General features: G+C 53.0%; 1 protein-coding gene across 1 annotated transcript; it reads right to left on the minus strand.

Annotated features, from left to right (window-relative positions):
* Positions 1-14,230: 14,230 nt before the first annotated feature.
* Positions 14,231-14,965, minus strand: LOC135812978 (uncharacterized). Its single transcript, XM_065326197.1, has one exon. It carries the CDS (start codon positions 14,963-14,965, stop codon positions 14,231-14,233), a length of 735 nt encoding a protein of 244 aa, XP_065182269.1.
* Positions 14,966-15,240: the final 275 nt, after the last annotated feature.

The following is a 15,240-nucleotide window of genomic DNA, read 5'->3' on the forward strand; positions in this document are numbered from 1 at the left end:
ACACCAGTTTATATACCAGTTTATATACCAGTTTATATTCTCGTCATCGAAGTACCTGTTATATGCAAAATACAAGTCTGGAGTGTTGTGTGGGGAGAGATGGGAGTTTGTATACAAGCTCAGTATAAACGGAGATACACATCAGGTAAAGTTCCGTATTAGCTCCGTATTACTTCCGTATTAGCCATGCAGGGATACTACATACGTACTATGCTAACAGCCCCGCAGGAAGGGTGAAGAAGTAGATTTATATTGAAATTTCTGTGTGGACTTTGACTTTTATGGCATGGCGTAGTGGGTGAGTAATTTTGCATCTAAAATATCTAGGAAAGCAGCGGTGTTTCGAATATAAGACCCTGGCTTTAAAGGCGCTGACATGCGGTAAAATGCATAAATGGGAATGCATACAAGCAAGAAACCATAAACAGGTTATTTAAATGCACTCTTGATACAAACCAATGCCTTGCGCCTGCATTGCCCTGCAATGGCGCTACGATATTGATCAAGGGTTCCCTATAAGTGGATTTAGTTTTGCTCGAATGTCAAGTCCGCTACAAATTTTACAACGGAGCCGAAATCTACCTTCATGCACACGAGCTGCACGCCAAATATGGAAAATACAGTAACGACAAGATTTAAGAGTGCTCTTGGTAATGCCTATCGGTCGAGAACATAGAATCTGATGTTTCGACTACAGAATGATGAGAGTTTGTTGTATCACGGTATGCCGAATGGTACCGTTCACAGTTTTATTGAATGACAGTCCCACAAGGGGTCGTCGCAAAAGTTTTTTGTCGTCCCTGAAACGAACATGATTCATGGGGGGGGGGGGGGGGGGAGGGGTGCGAGCCAAAATCGCAAGTCGACCGACATGTCCATATAATATATATGTACATGCATGCGATTTTCGTCCTCTAGCGTAGCAAGCTGTGTTCGTTTCAGAGGGAGGGGGGGGGGGTCCAACTACGAAATGAACGATGCTCGTTTCAGGGACGACAGAAAGCTTTTGCGACGACCCCTAAGATAGTAGATAGGTTCTGCTATTCTGCTCTACATGAAATGTAGAGAAATCACGTAGAGAGCAGGAGTCTGGGTTATTATTAGTATTATTATTATCATTGTTATTGGACTCAGATGGAGAGCCAAGGTTTAATTTATACAAAAAAGAACGACCAAGGAACTACAAGTTACGCTATACTGTCCACTAACACCACCAGTTAGGGGCCGTCCAAGGTTACCAATCATATTTTCAAAACGAAAAGTTTTCGTTTGGGGGTGGGTGGGTTTAATGGAGTTTCGTTTTGAAAATAATTATTGAATGCAGATGAAGAATGCCCAGTAACTTCTGGGTACCGAAAATTGACATCAATATTTTACTGGAATTCGTATTACCTGCAGAAAAGGTGGGTGGGTGGGTATGGTGGGTGGGGGCTGAAAAATACTAAAACTTTTCGTTTCGTAAAAACAATCGGTAACCCCGGACGGCCCCTTACTAAACAATCAGCTCATGCGATAACATTGCACGACACTGACCGATGGTACTGACGTTCTACAACTAACAGGCTAACAGCACTAACAGCTCTAGAACACCTTGGACACAGTACTATATTGTACAACAATGTAGTCCCATACATGATTGCACTACATTATCACATCAGACCACGAATATCAGGCAAACTGCAACAATGAGAAGATAAAGTTTCATTAATACGAGATGGCGAAGAGAACATACATTTATCTGCTATCGCATCAACAAACGCTTTCCCACTCGTCATTTTTGGTTTTGTTACTTAAACGTTCTTGTGTTCGCTTATCAAACTCTTGTCTCCCCGCTGCTCATCTTTTCCTCCCCGTGCGTCTATTGCGGCTTGGATTTTCTGCCCATGAAATTCGGGAAACTCACACAAATTCGGTAGGCCCAGACAGATCCTGCTCCGCTCGCCTCGATATTTTGCCGCAAAATGTTCCTGCGAAATCTTCGATATTTTGCCGAGCCTGGTACAAGAAACTTGATACTTCCGGAAAACGTTATCCTTTTCCCGTACAATCCCCTAAAACGTTCATAAAAATCGCAGGGTCGGTTTCTCAACACGAGTTTCCAAGCACGTGTCCCTGAGTTCTTCCAAAATCATGTCGATCGACAGTGAATCGCAGTGATATTTCGGTGACCTGATCTCGTCCTGGGCAGTGTGTCCTGCTGAACAGGTAAGAAACAAGGAAATCCAAGTATCAGGCATCGATTTTACCCAACATCTCGATATTTTGCTCCCTCGATATTTCCGCTCTTTCAATTCTACGATATTTTGCCGAAAGAATTGCCGGCAGGATCTGTCTGGGCCTAAACTGCAGGCAGAAAGTGCCAAAATATGGAAGGGGAAATTCCCAGTACACATTCCACGTGATCTCTCCACTTGACGTAGAGCAGAACAGATTTTCTTTACGTTGCGGGAACGTGAAGAGAGTTCCCAGGATTCTCCGCGTCGCATTCCCGTAATGTAGAGCAGAACCTCACTACAAGAAGTTCACCACCCATGTACGCACGAGACGAATAATAGCGAGGTTCCGGTGTATGGTTTTTCGTGCCAAAATCCATAGCGGCGCTACGGATTTTTTTTGGACGGCGCTACGGATTTTTATACCTCGTTTTCGAATAGTAAAATGTTCCGGAGTACGGAACTTACGTGTTTGCGGTCATTGCCTAGGTTACGATCGCAAACATGTCACATTCTCACGCTATGCTTTGTTATTTTCAAATTTTTGTACCGAAATCAAAGCTTTCGGCGAAAAATCGATGTTTCTCGTGCCAAATTTGTACGCGAAAAATCTTTCTGCACTCGAAAACTGCCTACGAAACATTAACATGGTTCGTATGAAAGCCAGTCCACACGGATTCTCCATTCCGAAAAATTGTCTGGAGCACGCCTCGAAAAAATCCGTAGCGCCCAAACGCTGCGCTTTAATGCGACACACACACCACACACACCACACACACCACACACACACCACACAAACCACACACATCACACACACCACACACATACCACACACACAAACACACCACGCACACCACCCACACTACACACACCACATACACCAACCACACCACACACACCACGCACGAAACACACGCCACACACACCTCACACACCACACACCTCACACACCACACACCTCACACACACACACCACCCACAGGGGCGGATCCAGGATTTGTCCAAGGGGGGTTCAATTCTTTCCCACTCTACCCACAATGACGAAATGATGACATACACATGTATAACAAGTTCACACGTTTGCGTTATCGGTACAGCACTAATTAAATATGTAACTTCAGTACCCTTATTTTCAACACCCTGCAGCTAAAACATTATTGAAGCCACGCAGCACAACTTCTACAAGGAAGAAAATTTCAATTTCCTTGCCGCAGAATAGCTGATTGGTACTTTTACTTTGGTACAGCTCATCTGTAATAAATAATAATTGTTGGTAATATTGTACTCCAAGCCGCCCGATGTTGACTCCACAGAACAGTAGGTTACATAAGGCAGGCTTTCTGCATCTTTTGTGTCTCAGTCATAATTAATTGTCCCCAGTTCGGAGAAATTTTGATTATTGAAGGATGGGACGTTGTTGAACTTCAAGGTGATTTTCAAAGTTTCGCTCTTTGTTTTACCTTCGACACTAGTGGCTAAACTTTTCTTTGGGTCGTCAACAAAAAATCAATGGCAGCTAGTCTTCAGCCTGAAGCATCGCTTCGACGAACTCTAAGACAGCGCAAAAAGCACGAGCCGCGACAATACAGCACTGTACGGCCACTATTCAGAAACTAATATTTGAAACTTACTTTCCAAGTTTCCGAAGCAGCTCAACAAATGCATGCACCTCTTTCTCCTAAGCGAACGCGTAGCTGTACATTCAGTACAGATCTACTTTACTCAAGTTGTCTACATACAAATGTACATGTACAAGATAACAATGTACAATGTCGTCATGTACATCTACCAAGGTACATAGCTAGCGGACCGCTCTGGCCTGGGCCGACTGGGCCATAGCGTGGGGCTCGCACATCGTGATCGCATGCATGGGCACAGGTTAGTGGTCACACCCGAACTATGGGCGGAAAATATCAGGGGGTCGTTTGAACCCCCCCCCCCCCCCCCCTGGATCCGCTCCTGACCCACACAACACACACACCACACACACCACCCACACCACACACAACACACACACACCAAACACACCCCACACACCCAACACCACACACACCACACATCCAACACCACACACCCCACCCACACACAACCCACACCACAAACACCCAACAGGTGCGTGTTCCGTATTGGTCCCTGGGTGCCCGGAACCCCCTTTTTTCGCTGAAAATGCAGGATTTTGCTTCATTTCTTTGAAAATATTCCCGGGAGGCCCTCCGGAACCCCCCCTTGAGGGGCACCAGTGAACGCGCCTGCCACACATACCATCCACACCACCCACACCACCAACACTACACACACAACACACCACACACACCACACCCCCACACCAACGAAACACCACACAAACGACCCACACCACACACACCACACACATCACCCACACCACCCACACCACCCACACTTCACACCGCATACACACCACACAAACGACCCACACCACATACACATCCCACACCACAAACCATACACACCACACACACCAACCACACAGCACACACACTACACTACAAACAGCACACACGCCACACACACCACACACACCACACACATTACACACCGCATACACACCACACACACCACACACCCCATACACCACACACACCACCCACATTACACACCGCATACACACCACACAAACGACCCACACCACATACACCACACACACCACAAACCATACACACCACCTACACCACCCACCCACACAACACACACCACACACTACAAACACCAAATACGCCACACACAGCACCCACACCACCCACACCACCCACGAAACACACGCCACACACACCTTACACACCACACACACACCACCCACACCACCCACACTACGCACACCACACACACCACACACACCACCCACACCACCCACACCACACACAACACACACGCCACACACACCTTACACACCCCACACACACCACCCACACCACCCACACTACGCACACCACACACCCCACACACACCACCCACACAATACACCACACACACCACCCATACTGCACACACCACTCACACCACACACACTACACACGCGCCACCCACAGCAACCACACCACACACGCCACACACGCCACACACACCGCAGACCACGTATGCCGCACACACTACACACCCGCCACCCACACCACACACACCACCCACACCACCCACACCACCCACGAAACACACGCCACACACACCTTAGGCGCCGGTCACACATGCATGGCGCTTTTGCGACACCACCAAAGCTGCACCACAAAAGTTGGGATATCCCCGGATCACCATGGATACTGCGCCTGGCGCCACTGGCGCCACAGCGGCAATCTCAAAAGCGCCACAACCAAAAAATTGGTGGCGAAACACAAAAGCGGTAGTGCAACTTTTGCGGCGATGTCGTTGTTGGATCTCTTGGATCTTGGAAAAATTAGTTTTTCATCTCTCGTCATGAAGTGGACTGCTGACCAAGAGCAACTGCTCCTCTCCCTCTATTTCGAGGTTAAGACAAGACACCATGACACCTGAGTCGAGTTCCATCCGACATGGGACTCGACTCAGGCGTCCACCGATGCTCAAGGAGCTTCCGCAAGATTCAAACGAAGATAAATTGAACAACATGAATATTGAGGCAATCTCCATAGCTCTCCGCAGTCGCTGGTCACGACGTAGTCGGCGATTCTGGGCGTTTCTGCGATCCATACCAGCGCAGGAAAGGAAAGACAACAGTGATAGGAATTAAAAATGAAACAGCCAACTCAGTCAAAATGCAACAAAGCAGGTAACTTCCTGAAGAATTTTGAGGCTACAGTCTTTTTCAGAGAAAAGTTTTACGACACCTGTGGAGACTTGTGAAGCTGCGTGCGTACCAAAGCCTTTGCATGTGTGACCGCCGGCAGAAAAGAGCCGCAAAAGCGCCCACTGCCAGCGTGTTGGAGGCAGCCGCAAAAGCGGTGTCGCCGCCTGCATGTGTGACCGGCGTTTTACACACCACACACACACACACACACCACACAGGCGCGTGCCCCGTATTGGTTCCTGGGTGCCGGGAACATCCTTTTTTCGCTCAAGATGCAGAATTTTACTTCATTTTTTGGAAATATTCCCGGGGGACGTACCCCGGACCCCCCCCCCCTCCTCGTTGAAGGGCACCGGCGCACGCGCCTGCCATACATACCACCCACACCACCCATACTGCCCACACCACACACCGTTTGGACCATTTGACGCCCGTCGCCAGAGGCGATGATAGCGATGCTACAGGAGGAGCCATAGCAGCTGGTGCCGGCATTGCACCATTCAACAGCTTGCAAGGCTGAAGAATTGACCGCCACTATTCAGCCTGGTATACACCACACAGCTATGAAGTGGCTTTTTTTCGCCACACACGCCACACACACCACACACACCACACACACCACACAAACGCCACACACACCACACACACGCCACATCCGCCACACACACCACACGCACGCCACACACACGCCACACACGCCACACACACGCAACACACGCCACTCACGCCACACACGCCACACACACACCACACACACGCCACATCCGCCACACACACCACACACACGCCACACACACCACACACATGCCACACACACCACACACACGCCACATCCGCCACACACACCACACACACGCCACTCACACCACACACACCACACATCCGCCACACACACCACACACACGCCACTCACGCCACACACGCCACACACACACCAAACACACCACACACACACCATACCCGGTATCCCGGGAACTGCCCAATGTACGCCCCTGACCCACACCACACACACCACACATGCCACACTCACCAGACACCAGACACAACACCCACACCACACACACCACACACACAACACACATCACGCACACCACACACACCACACACATAAGAACTGAACGGCTTGTGCCAACCTTTAATACGTTGACAGAGTCTGGTGCCACCGGCTCAGGGTCGTCCTTGACCGAGGTTGAGAGGTGCAGCATTCTGTGAGATGAACTCAGATGTGGCCCCACCAATGACAAGTAGACCAAGTAATAGTAGTACTTGATGGATTGATGACAGGAGCTGAAGAGGTGAGATTCGGGGCTACTACAGTCTTACGACAGAGAAACCGTAAGCGAGGCCGTTGCATACATAATTGACGAATTGCTGATCTGGATGTGAAGCAAGCATTGACGCAAAACGGGAAACGTGCAGAGGCGTATGAACAGAATGTACAGTATTATGCAGTGTGCGGTGGATGGTGGCCTTAGTGTCGCGCTGGACACTGAAGGCTGGCATGATGTTGGCAGCCCTATTGCTTGGGTTTACCACCCGCCCCCGAGCTGGTGGCGTTACCCTTACAGTGGGAAGCTGGGTGGCGACCCCGGCAGATTTGGCAGATGTGGGACCTGGAGCAAGGGTCGAAGCACCGACCCGCATTGAAATTGCGGCAGACCGGTTGTCCTGGGGAGGCTGAGCCCTTGGAGTTACTAGCGAAGCCGGAAAACTGTTGGTAGGACTGTTGGTAGGGACGAAAAGGACAGCGTCCATTAGCAGAAGGCGGATGTGCAGCGCCGCATACCATGCAGGCAGACCGAGCGCGTCCTGTTGTCGCCAGCTGCCACAGGTTTGGGTCGATAATATCCCACTTCAGCGACGGGTCGGCAGCAGCCTTGATGCGGAACTTCCTGTCATACTCCAACCACCCTTCAGGCGTGAATCTGCGATTAGCCTCGAGGATGAGGCCCTGGTAACACAGCTACTCCGCTGACCTGTGCGGGCCACGTCGACAATAACGTGGCTCATGATCGTGTAGGCTTCCACCCACGTCGCAAGGTCGTGAACGTGCCTGCTCTTGCCGCGGGCAGCGCCGTCCTCGACCACCCGCAACGGGCCCCCATCCGACGACTCAAAACGGAGCACGTTCTGTGTGCGGGCGTGTGGCACAGAGCAAGACACAGAGGGCAAGAGCTCACTCAATTCCACGAACTCACTCATCAAAATCCGCTCGCGATGTTTAGCTCCCAGGTGGGCGGCAAACGACTTGCTGCTACCTGAGCTGGCTGGGAGAGGAGTCGAGTTCGTATGACTATGAGGCAGAGAATCGGGAACCATGGCCGCCAGAAGTGTTGGCAAAGTCTCCGACACCACCGATACTATGGTGGAGCGGATTGTGTCGGGAGTTATCGCCGACGTCGGAAGCACAGACGGCGCCAATGGCTCGCGTTCTCTGTTGCCTGCTCCGCTCGCCGTGCTCGCTGCAGACTCGCAGGGATCAGCGTGATGAACTTGGGCCTGAATCAGGCGATCAACGAGGGCAGCCTTCCGGCCCGAAGTATCCAAATCCAACAGCGAGAGTTTGCTGCGGAGACGCGGAACCGTTATGGCGCGGATTTCATCGTCAGTAAAGGCAGCCATGGCGTCGCGAAGACAAGGCGGCGAGGAGCGAATAAACTCACAAACTGTGAAACACTACGAGCGAGCAAGAAACTCACGAACTCTAAAGCACTTCGAGCAAGCAAGAAACTCACAAACGAGTCAAAGCTCACAAACGAGTCAAAGCTCACAAACGAGTCAAAGCTCACAAACGAGTCAAAGTTCACAAACGAGTCAAAGCTCACAAACGAGTCAATGAAACACAATGATCTGACAAGAGTGATCCGCACACAGAACTAATCGAAATATATAACACTACGAGCAAGGAAGAATGATCGTCGCACAGAACGGATCGAAAATATATAGCAGAGCAAACTCTAGCAAGACATGCAACGATGCATGCCACCCACGTTGAGTTACAAGCAAGCGCCATCGTAACACTGCCAAACCCACCCACGTTAAGCTACGAGCAAGCGTCATCATAACGCCGCCACACGCCTTCCACATCGAAGGCGAGCGACACGCATGAATGCCAAACTTTAGTATGACACGTTGAGTGCCTACAACGCATGCCGCCTACGTTGAGCGTCGCGCATGAATGAATGTCGCGTTGAGTGTCAGGTTGTATGACACATAGAATGCCACGATGCATAGAGTACCATGTGAGCACGTACAGCGCACGTTCAAAGCAGCATAGTTAAGTGGTAGCACGAAGCAGCCGCGTGCACCCATTAATCTGCATTATTACTATAATGCTACACACACACCACACACACGCCACACATGCCACACACACGTCACACACGCCACACACGCCACACACGCCACACCCGCCACACACACGCCACACACACCACACGCACGCCACACACACACCACACACACCACCCACACCACACACACGCCACACACACAACACACACGCCACTCACTCCACGCACACCACACACACGCCACACACACCACACACGCCACACACACCACACACGCCACACACGCCACACCCGCCGCACACACCCAATACACACCACATGCACGCCACACACACGCAACACACGCCACACACACGCCACACACGCCACTCACGCCACACACGCCACACACACCACACACACGCCACATCCGCCACACACACCACACACACACCACACACACCACACACACCACACACGCCACACACGCCACACACGCCACACCCGCCGCACACACCCAATACACACCACACACACACCACACACACGCCACACACAACACACAGAACACACACACCACACACACCACACATACCACACACACCACACACACCACATACACCACACACACCACCCACACCACACACACACCGCCCACACCAAACACACCACACACACACCGCCCACACCAAACACACCACACAAAGACCACACCCGGTATCCCGGGAACCGCCCTATGTACGCCCCTGACCCACACCACACACACCATACATGCCACACTCACCAGACACCAAACACAACACCCACACCACACACACCACACACACAACACACATCACACACACCACACACACCACACACACCACACACACGCCACTCACGCCACACACACCACACACACCATACATACACCACACACACCACCCACACCACACACACGCCACACACACCACACACACGCCACACACAACACACACCCGCCACACACACCACACACACGTCACACACGCCACACACACCACACACACTCCACACACACGCCACACACACCACACGCACGCCACACACGCCAAACACGCCACACACGCCACTCACGCCACACACGCCACACACGCCACACACACCACACACACGCCACATCCGCCACACACACCACACACACGCCACACACACCACACACACGCCACACACACCACACACACGCCACACACACCACACACGCCACACACGCCACTCACGCCACACACGCCACACACACCACACACACGCCACATCCGCCACACACACCACACACACACCACACACACCACACACACCGCACACACGCCACACACGCCACACACACCACACACACCACCCACAAAACACACACCACACACACACTACACACACGCCACACACAACACACACCACACACACACCACACACACCACACATACCACACACACCACCCACACCACACACACATCACACACACCACCCACACCACACACACACCGCCCACACCAAACACACCACACACACACCGCCCACACCAAACACACCACACACAGACCACACCCGGTATCCCGGGAACCGCCCTATGTACGCCCCTGACCCACACCACACACACCATACATGCCACACTCACCAGACACCAAACACAACACCCACACCACACACACCACACACACCACACACACCACACACACCACACACACCACACACGCCACACACGCCACACCCGCGTCACACACGCCACACACACCACACGCACGCCACACACACACCACACACCACCCACACCACACACACGCCACTCACGCCACACACACCACACACACGCCACTCACACCACACACACCACACACACCACACCCGCCACACCCGCCACACACACGCCACACACACCACACGCACGCCACACACACGCCACACACGCCACACACACGCCACACACGCCACTCACGCCACACACACCACACACACCACACACACGCCACAAACAACACACACCACACACACGCCACATATGCCACATACACCACACACACGGCACACACGCCACACACACCACACACACGCCACACACACCACACACACGCCACACACACGCCACACACACCAAACGCACGCCACACACGCTACACACACACCACACACACGCCACACACGCCACTCACGCCACACACGCCACACACACCACACACACGCCACATCCGCCACACACACCACACACACACCACACACACCACACACACCGCACACACGCCACACACGCCACACACACCACACACACCACCCACAAAACACACACCACACACACACCACACACACGCCACACACAACACACACCACACACACACCACACACACCACACATACCACACACACCACCCACACCACACACACATCACACACACCACCCACACCACACACACACCGCCCACACCAAACACACCACACACACACCGCCCACACCAAACACACCACACACAGACCACACCCGGTATCCCGGGAACCGCCCTATGTACGCCCCTGACCCACACCACACACTCCATACATGCCACACTCACCAGACACCAAACACAACACCCACACCACACACACCACACACACAACACACATCACACACACCACACACACCACACACACGCCACTCACGCCACACACACCACACACACCATACATACACCACACATACACCACACACACCACCCACACCACACACACGCAACTCACACCACACACACCACACACACCACACACGCCACACACGCCACACACACCACACACACACCACACACACCACACATACCACACACACCACACACGCCATACACACCACACACACCACACACACACCGCACACACACCACCCACACCACACATACCACACACTCCACCCACACCACACACACATCACACACACCGCCCACACCCCACACACCACACACACCACACACGCCACACACACCACACACACCACACACACGCCACACACACGCCACACACACCACACGCACGCCACACACATGCCACACACGCCACACACACGCCACACACGCCACTCACGCCACACACGCCACACACACCACACACACGCCACATCCGCCACACACACCACACACACGCCACTCACACCACACACACCACACACACGCCACACACACCACACACACGCCACACACACGCCACTCACACAACACACACCACACACACCACACACACCACACACGCCACACACGCCACACACGCCACACACGCTTCACACACGCCACACACACCACACGCACGCCACACACACACCACCCACACCACACACACGTCGCACACGCCACACACACCACACACACGCCACACACACCACACACACGCCACACACACGCCACACACACCACACGCACGCCACACACACGCCACACACGCCACACACACCACACACACGCCACACACGCCACACACGCCACACACACCACACACACAACCCACAAAACACACACCACACACACCACACACACGCCACACACAACACACACACCACACACACACCACACACACCACACATACCACACACACCACCCACACCACACACACATCACACACATCACCCACACCACACACACACCGCCCACACCAAACACACCACACACACACCGCCCACACCAAACACACCACACACACACCACACCCGGTGTCCCGGGAACCGCCCTATGTACGCCCCTGACCCACACCACACACACCATACATGCCACACTCACCAGACACCAGACACAATACCCACACCACACACACAACACACATCACACACACCACACACACCACACACACGCCAATCACGCCACACACACCACACACACCATACGTACACCACACATACACCACACACACCACCCACACCACACACACGCCACTCACACCACACACACCACACACACGCCACACATACCACACACACACCACACACACGCCACTCACACCGCACACACCACACACACCACACACGCCACACACGCCACACACGCCACACACGCCACACACGCCACACACACCACACGCACGCCACACACGCACCACACACACCACCCACACCACACACACGCCACTCACGCCACACACACCACACACACGCCACTCACACCACACACACCACACACGCCACACACGCCACACCCGCCACACACAAGCCACACACACCACACGCACGCCACACACGCCACACACACGCCACACACGCCACTCACGCCACACACGCCACACACACCACATTAACTACAACACACAGCAACTTGCGGTATGGGGGAGTGCCGGCCAGCGGAGTGAGAGGCTACGGAAAGAAATACGTAGACACTGCCGGAGCAGAATGCTGGCGGAGCCAAGTATCTACGAGAGAGGATTCAGGGTCGGCCGGGTAGACACTGCCGAAGCAGAATGTTGGCAGAGCCAAGTATCTACAAGAGTCTGCGTCCGAGGGACGGCGACCGAGGGCCCTGATTAGCCGGAAATGAGCGTGGCCCATAATGGCCGGCAATTCCCGCACCGAAGAAGCCACGAGCGCAGTTGTGCAAACAGCAGGAGAGCGAGAGGTCGCCCAGGGCGAAGGTAAGAAGTAAGGTAGAGGCAATAATGGTTCGTGCATTGTCTCAGCACGAAATATAGAAACAATTCAGGGTCGGCCGGGTAGACACTGCCGAAGCAGAATGTTGGCGGAGCCAAGTATCTACAAGAGTCTGCGTCCGAGGGACGGCGACCGAGGGCCCTGATTAGCCGGAAATGAGCGTGGCCCATAATGGCCGGCAATTCCCGCACCGAAGAAGCCACGAGCGCAGTTGTGCAAACAGCAGGAGAGCGAGAGGTCGCCCAGGGTGAAGGTAAAAAATAAGGTAGAGGCAATAATGGTTCGTACATTGTCTCAGCACGAAATATAGAATCAATGAGGCCATCGCCAAGAGTCCATGCAACACACACATGAATACAGGGCACATCACACAATTAAATAGGCCCACTGTGAAGAGCCATAGAAACAGACAGCAGGTCCGACGGATCAGAGCGAATGTACCTCAGAACACAGTCACTTTGCCACCTACCCATAGCACGAATCTTCCACACAGGTACGCCGTTTGCAGCAGCCGTTGTCGCCGCACCAATCCTGAAGGAGTGGCCACTATAATCAGCCACATTACTCACCCCGGACAACTGCAGGAGGGCTCTCAGTTTATCAGTGAGGCGACGGCGAGTCAGCGGTGCGCCTGACTTAAACCGGAACAAGGGCCGCAACAACGGCGGCTTACTTCGCGACAAGTACTCGACCATGGCAACAACGGGACAATATTGCGGCGTTGCTGGCCCGATGTAGAGGGTCATGCCTCTGGCAAACGGGTCCGTCTTGGACCGCTTCACAACAAACTGTAACGCGGGCTTACCACCATGATACGCGATCTTCACACTATTGCCGGCAGCATCAAATCTTGGGTCGAACGGTGCGTGATCGCTTACAGTAAACTCAGCGCACAGCAGGAAGCCGTGGAACGCCAACAGGATTGCGGCTTGCAGCATTACGCGATCGTCTGGAGTAGAAGTCGGGTCATTCCGCAACCGGTCCACAACCGACCGGATCAGATCACTTGTCAGTGGAAGACGGGTCATGGACGGAGCAGTGCCCTTCACTCTCTTAATACCCTTAAGCACGCGTGGTAGCAGGGTAGCGCCTGTCGTAGGATCATCCATGCCACACTCGAGATGCAGATTACGAACGGCCGAGATGTAATGAAACACTACGAGCAAACAAGAATGATCGTCGCACAGAACGGATCGAAAATATATAGCAGAGCAAACTCTAGCAAGACATGCAACGATGCATGCCACCCACGTTGAGTTACAAGCAAACGCCATCATAGCACCGCCAAACCCACCCACGTTGAGTTACAAGCAAGCGCCACGATAACGCCATGTGATAACGCCATGTGATAACGCCATGTGATAACGCCATGCGTCGGAGGCCA

Source organism: Sycon ciliatum, chromosome 3 (assembly GCF_964019385.1).
Source record: "Sycon ciliatum chromosome 3, ocSycCili1.1, whole genome shotgun sequence".
In the NCBI taxonomy this organism is placed as follows: domain Eukaryota; kingdom Metazoa; phylum Porifera; class Calcarea; order Leucosolenida; family Sycettidae; genus Sycon; species Sycon ciliatum.

Coding starts and splice junctions, on each gene's coding strand:
- LOC135812978 (XM_065326197.1), bottom strand. CDS start 14,965: ATGGATGATCCTACGACAGGCGCTACCCTGCTACCACGCGTGCTTAAG.